General features: G+C 38.5%; 1 protein-coding gene across 1 annotated transcript in view; it reads left to right on the top strand.

Annotated features, from left to right (window-relative positions):
• The window catches only part of MIA2 (melanoma inhibitory activity 2), a 96,853-nt gene that overhangs the window by 16,347 nt on the left and 73,382 nt on the right, over positions 1-7,124 (top strand). The window contains exons 5-6 of the mRNA XM_023514394.1: positions 4,277-4,495; positions 4,597-4,697. Coding sequence (XP_023370162.1) covers positions 4,277-4,495; positions 4,597-4,697 — 320 coding nt within the window. The remainder of the gene's footprint in view (positions 1-4,276; positions 4,496-4,596; positions 4,698-7,124) is intronic.

Below are 7,124 nucleotides of genomic sequence, written 5' to 3'. Positions count from 1 at the left end.
AGATGGATTTCAGAATAACTTAGCAAGTGTAAGTATAAAACTAAAAAACATAATTGATAAAATGTAATATTTTAGTAAAAGTATCATATTGAACATTTATTAGAATCAAATTCAAAGGCTAAATGATTTTTACCATTCATAGATGTTAACAATAAAAAATCTAAGATTTACTGGGAAAAAAATCAATTTCTGTTCCTTCTGTCTTCCTTTATTCTCCCCTCTGTACCAGAAACAATACTTTTCTTTGTTTTTGTTTCCAGAGCAAATCTTTTTAGTACTGATCTTTACCTTTTTTTTTTTTTGCTGTTTTTGGCTGGGGCTGGGTTTGAACCCGCCACCTCCAGCATATGGGGCTGGCACCCTACTCCTTTGAGCCACGGGCGCTGCCCTTGATCTTTAGTTTTCAGAATAGAATTTTTACATTGTTCTGCTTTGATTCATCTGTTTTAGATGATATCTACTGACTTCCTATTCTGGTAGATTCACACTCACTTCTTAGCTCATTGACACCTTTTTAACACAACTATATTTGGTTTTCTTAGAAACCTAAACTAAGGAAAATGTCAATAATTCAAAACCAGTCTTGATTCTTAAATTATACTTTATTCTAAGTCAGTAGTTTTGCTTTGTTTTGTTTTTCCTAAGGAGAACAATGGGCTTTTTTTTTTTTGAGACACAGTCTCATTATGTCACCGTCAGTAGAGTGCAGTGGCATCAATCACAGCTCACACTCTTGGGCTTAAGCAATTCTTTTGCCTCAGCCTCCCAAGTAGCTGGGACTACAGGTGCCCACCACAACACCCAGCTATTTTTTTGTTGTAGTTGTTGTTGTTGTTTGGCAGGCCCAGGCAGGGTTTGAACCGCCAGCTCCAGTGTACATGGCTGGCGCCCTAGCCACTGAGCCACAGGCGCCGAGCCAATACGGGCTTTCTTTAACTGTGCAAAGTGATAAGAAAACTCAAGCAAAAATAAGGTAAAATTTTTCGACTTTCTGACTCCAGTCTCTCAGTTCTGGGAGTTCAACAGAGGACAACAGAATAGAGCAGAGTACAAGAGGAAACGTCTAGATGCCTGAGTGTCGAGCAGCTCCTATCATTAAAAACACGTGGATTGTATTTTAAATAGAGAATTATGTAATATGACTTTCCTACATATCCATCCTGCTGTCTCTCTGATGAACAGAGTAGAAACTCAGCAAATATTTGCCAGCAATACAGAAGCAATTAAACCCTGGAATAACAGAAACCCTTCATGGCAAGAGGCCAGTAAGGTTGCAAGCCTGGATGAAAACACGTTTCCATTAGAACCAGCTGATTTTCCTATTTTCTAGAAATATATGTAATACTTTTAATATTTCCCAAAATGTGAGCTCTCTACTTCATGAACATTCTCAACCAGCATATAGATATTCAGATTCTAACCCTTTCCCAATTTTAGAAAGGTGCAGGTATGATGCTTTTTATAACTAAAAACATTAGAGACCTAGACTGTCAAGGGCTAATTAAAAGAAAAATTTTCTTGTTCTAAACTTGTTAGATCCTAAAGGAATATTTGTGACAAAGCCGATCACAGTAATCACGAAGAAGATAATTCTACAACAAAATAAAATGAAACAATGTTCGGTCCAGAAGATTCAAAATATCGATGTATAGAAATATTTTAGAGCATAATTATAGAAACTCCTGGGCATTCTGAAAACCATATTAGGAAATTTTATATCACTGGCACAGTGGTATGTGCCTGTAGTCCCAGGTATTTGGGAGCTTAGTTAGGTAGGAGGATTGCTTGAGCCCTGAAGGTCAAGGTTGTGGTGTACTGTGGTCACATCTGTGAACAGCCACTGCACACCACCTGGGCAAGACAGCAACTTCACGAGAGCCTGTCTTTAAAAAAATATATATTTTGGCTTGGCACCCATAGCACAGTGGTTACAGTACCAGCCACATGCACCGAGGGTGGCAGGTTTGAACCTGGCCTGGGCCAGCTAAACAACTGCAACAAAAAAATAGCCGGGTGTTGTGGCAGGCACCTATAGTTCCAGCTACTTGGGAGGCTGAGGCAAGAGAATTGCTTAAGCCCAAGAGTTTGAGGTTGCTGTGAACTGTGATGTCACAGCACTCTACCAAGGGCGACATGGTAGACTCTGTCTCAAAAAAAAAAAGATTTTTTATATATATATATACATATATATTTATATATATTTCACATAGTGATTCTGGGAAAATTTCTAAATTTAGTAAATAATTAAAGGAAAATAGGTTATTCATGCAATTATATCTATTTTTGAGAGACTTATGAAAATATGCAGATATTCTTTTAAGTTTCACCAAAAAAGACACATCATATGTAAATAATGTGGGCTATGCCAAAACATTATAATTACTAAAAATATTGGAGACCTAGACTGTTAGAGAACTTTCATTAAAGTTAACTTGGTATAATGCATAAATTTGTTTTAATAAATGAATCCTAAAAAAGGGATTCATATAAAGCCACAAGCCCTATTTTCTGATATTACCGAAGTGGTTAAAACGATCAATCTTTTTAGATCATTCATTTTTGAGAGAGTGTCTCACTTTGTTGCTCTTGGTGTGATACTCCTAGACCTGAAAATATAGAGTCAGACCCCCCTTAAGTGCAATCAATCAGAAATTTATTGAATCTGCGCAGGGGACTGTCTTGAGAGACAGTTCCATCCCATTAATGGGCAAGCTGCCTTATATAATGTTTTTTGCAAGCATACTACAGAAGCAAAACATGGCTGGTTGGGTGGGGGTTACAGCTTGGGTAGTCATGGATACACCAATGGTTACAATTATGTAACAATGATTAATACAGCCTTGGTTGACAATGGATATATCTCAAATCACAATAGTTATAGTATGTAACCATGATTAATACAGCCTTGGTTGACAATGGATATATCTCAAATCACAATAGTTATAGTATGTAACCATGATTAATACAGCCTTGGTGGATTTCCACCATTGTTCTTCCACTGAGAACTTGGGGGGGTTTTGTGAAACTTGGGACTTCCTATGCTTCGACTCTGGAGGGCATGAGAACAGGCTGGGAAAGAGAGTGGAGGAACGGGAAAGGGTGGGGGAAAGCGGGTCGGGGAACGGACTGGAAGTGCTTGCAACATTGGTAGAGTGCTGTGACATCTTAGCTCACAGCAACTCCTCAAACTCTTGGGCTCAGGCAATCCTCTTGCATCAGTTTTTCATTTTTAGTAGAGACAGGATCTCATTCTTGTTCAGCCTGGTCTCAAACCTGTGAGCTCAAGTGATCCTCCCACCTCAGCCTCCCAAAGTGCTAGGATTACAGGTGTAAGCCACCACACCCAGCTATTGTCTTCTTCTTTTTTTTTGAAACCAAGTTTCACTATGTCACCCTCACAGCAACCTCAAACTCTTGGGATTAAGTGATTCTCTTGCCTCAGCCTCCCAAGTAGCTACGACTACAGGCGCCCACCAGAATGCCCAGCTATTTTTGTTGTTATTGTTGTTTTAGCAAGCCCTGGCTGGATTTGAACCCACCAACCCTGGTGCATGTGGCTGGTGCACGGGCGCTGAGCCTATCATCTTATTCTTATAAACAGTGCAACAGAATTGTTGACAATTATGTCAGATTTTTTACAAATAATTTTTAGGACAAAATGACAATGTAGAGAATAGGCTTATATACTGTTTTCTTAAAAAATTTCTTCCTTGGTCAAAGAATAAAGAATGACTATGTGGTAGGCTTAATTAAGACATCTCAAAGATGTCCATTTCTTAATCCCCAGACCATATAAGTATGCTCTTATATATTATTTTTATGGGCCTAGTATAATTGCAAAGTTCTTTATAAAAGGAAGGTAAGAATTTGAGAGAGAGAGAAGGATTAGAAGATGCTGCACTGCAGGCTTTGAAAATGGAAAATGGGGCCATGAGCCAAGGAATGCAGGAGGCCTCCAGAAAGTAGAAAGGCCAGGAATGGATTATCCCCTAGATCTCCAGAATGAATGCAGCCCTGCTAACACCTTGGTTTTAGGATTTCTGACCTGAGAACTCTAAGACAATACATATGAATTGTTTAAGCCTCTAAATTTGTGGTAACTTATTACATCAACAACAGGAACCAGTACAGGCTATAATTATGTTTTAATGCATTCTTTCTGTAATGAAGTGCCACAGTGACCACAAAGGTTCAAAAAACAACCTGCTAGAAAATAAAAAGAAAGCCCACAACAAAGCAAGTATTTTTACAAAGTTACACTTCTCTTTATTTGCAGATATGGTTTCTAAGATAGAGTCAGCCATGAGAATTCATGAAGAAGTACATTTCAAAACCTCGTCTTCTATAAATAATTATGAAAAATCAAAACCATCAGTAGACACTGAAGGTCCTGCTCAGGTGGAAATAGATAGATCTGTGGAAAATTCCTTGCTGAAGAGTCAAATGGTTTCAACTGCTAACTCTTTGTCTACTCAAAGTTACATGCCTCAAGAAGGTAAGAAATAGGTTATTTGTTCTTTAATGCATCAATTAAAGAATTACTTAGGTTCAGAAGCTATAAAATATGCTAACATATTTTTATTTATCAATCAACAGAAGATGCTCTCGAGTTTCAGATTATGAAATATTTATTTCAAATTGATGTTCATAATTTCATAAACTCTGCATTTTCACCAATTGTAATTCTCACAGAAAGGGTGAGTTGGCTTTTTAAAATTTTTCTGCTAATTTTACTTATTTCACCAAATATTTAAGTGGCTGCAAAATATGTTTGAGTTACTAATCTCTATATATTTATATCATGTTTCTCTTTCCATGAAATCTTAATGTAATGGTTCCCTTTGCATGAATGTTTTGTTACACAGATGTTGTTAAGGAATTTTTAAAACATTTCTTTAAGCTTTGTTGATCTTCAGCAGTGGTTTCCTCCTTTCCCCTTTATTTTAATCAGGCTCACATACAAAGAGAAGTGTAACATTGTAAAAATGCTTGCTTTGTTGTGGGCTTTAAATTTACACTAAATAAGTTAATTCAGAAATAACATGAACTAAAAATGAGTCTTAAGCAAATTACTGGTATTTGAATGACAGCTGTGACCTCAGAAACATGTAATGTGAGAATACAAAAGTAAATAATATCTCAAAATTTAACCAAGCTGTACCTAATGTTCCAAATTCTATTAGCTTTTTTTTTTTTTTATGAGACAGGGTCTCACCTGGTCACCCATCTTAGAGTCCTGTGGCATCTTAGCTCACAGCAACCTCAAACTCTTGGGCTCAAGTGATCCTCTTGCCTCAGCCTCCTAAGTAGCTGGGGGTGGGACTCAGGCACCAACCACAATGATCAGCTATTTTTAGAGATGGCTCTTGCTTAACTTGGTCTTGAACTTGTGAGCTCAGGCAGTCCACCTGCCTCAGCCTCCCAGAGTGCTAGGATTACAGGTGTGAGCTGCCATGCCTGACATTTATTCACTTTTTTATTACTTGTAATTTTATTTTATTTTTTGACAGAGTCTTGCTATGTTGCCCAGCCTAGAGTGCTGTGGTGTCAGCCTAGCTAACAGCAACCTCAAACTTCTGGGTTCAGGAAATCCTCTTGCCTTAGGCTCTGGAGCAGCAGGGACTACAGGTGCCCACCACAATGCCTGGCTAATTTTTCTGTTTTTAGTGCAGACAAGGGGTCTCCCTCTTGCTCACTCTGGTCTTGAACTCCTGAGGCAAGCAATCCGTATGCCTTGACCTCCTAGTGTGCAATTTTACAGTCATGAGCACTGTGCCCGCCAATTTTTGTCTTTTTAGTGGTAACCATTCTGACTAAGATGATATCTTGTTGTGGTTTTAATTTGCATTTCTGGCTCGGCGCCTGTGGCTCAAGCGGCTAAGGCGCCAGCCACATACACCTAAGGTGGTGGGTTCGAATCCCCAGCCCGGGCCTGCCAAACAACAATGATGGCTGCAACCAAAAAATAGCCAGGCGCTGTGGCAGGTGCCTGTAGTCCCAGCTACTTGGGAGGCTGAGGCAGGAGACTCGCTTGAGCCCAGGAGTTGGAGGTTGCTGTGAGCGTGATGCCATGGCACTCTACCCAGGGGGATAGCGTGAGGCTCTGTCAAAAAAAAAAAAAAAATTTGCATTTCTCTGATTAGTGATATTGAGCATCTTTTCATATACATCTGTTGGCCACTTTTACATCTTCTTTTGAAAAATATCTATTTATGTTCTTTGCCTACTTTTTAATGGAATTATTTATTGTTGTTGAGTTCCTTGGATGGATAGTTTGCAAATACTTAGGTTCTTCCAACCTACAGGGTCTATGAATTCTTTGACTATTTCTTTCACTATGCAGAAGCTTTTTAGTTTGTCTATTTTTGTTTTTGTTGCCTGGAATTTTGAGGTCTTGGTCACAATACCTTTGCCTAGACCAATGTCCAAAGAGCTTTCCCTAGGTTTGCTTCTAGGATTTTTATAGTTTCAGGTCTTATGTTTAAGTCTTTAATCCATCTTGAGTTGATTTGTATACATGGTGAGAGTTAGGGAGCCAGTTTCATTCTTTGGCATATGATCATGCAATTTTCCCAGCACCATTTGTTGAAATGGTGTTCTTTCCCCAGTGTGTGTCTCTTTTGTCAAAGATCAGATGATTGTAAGTATATGGTTTATGGTTTTATTTCTGGGTTCTCTATTCTATGTGCCTATTTTATTTTGGAATATTATAGGAATACAAATGTTTTGGTTACATGGATTGTTTTTGTACTGCTTGAGTCAAAGTTGTAAGGGTGTCTTATACCCAGATAGTGTACATTGTGCCCATTAGGTGTGATTTCACACATCGTTTTCTCTCCCCTCTCCCCTGCTTGGTTTCTGTTGTGCATATGAGTGCTGATTGGTTAGTTCTAATTTAATGGTGAGCACCTGTGGTGTTTGTTTTTCCATTCTTGAAGTACTTCACTAGGTCTCCCAATTCCATCCAGATTGCTGTGATCTTGTAAAGTCACTTATTCTCTGGAGAAGGAGTCTCAGTTTTAAAACTCAAATAATCAGAAAATGAGCTGGTCAAAACTGGCTGTGTATTGTTGCAGTTTTTTTTTGTTTGTTTGTTTTTTTGGGCCAGGGCTGGGTTTGAACCC

This window comes from Otolemur garnettii, unplaced genomic scaffold, assembly GCF_000181295.1.
Source record: "Otolemur garnettii isolate 467f Iridium unplaced genomic scaffold, OtoGar3 scaffold00052, whole genome shotgun sequence".
Taxonomy (NCBI): Eukaryota; Metazoa; Chordata; class Mammalia; order Primates; family Galagidae; genus Otolemur; species Otolemur garnettii.
Note: the sequence above shows the minus strand (reverse complement) of the source record. Positions and strands in the feature narration are given on the sequence as shown.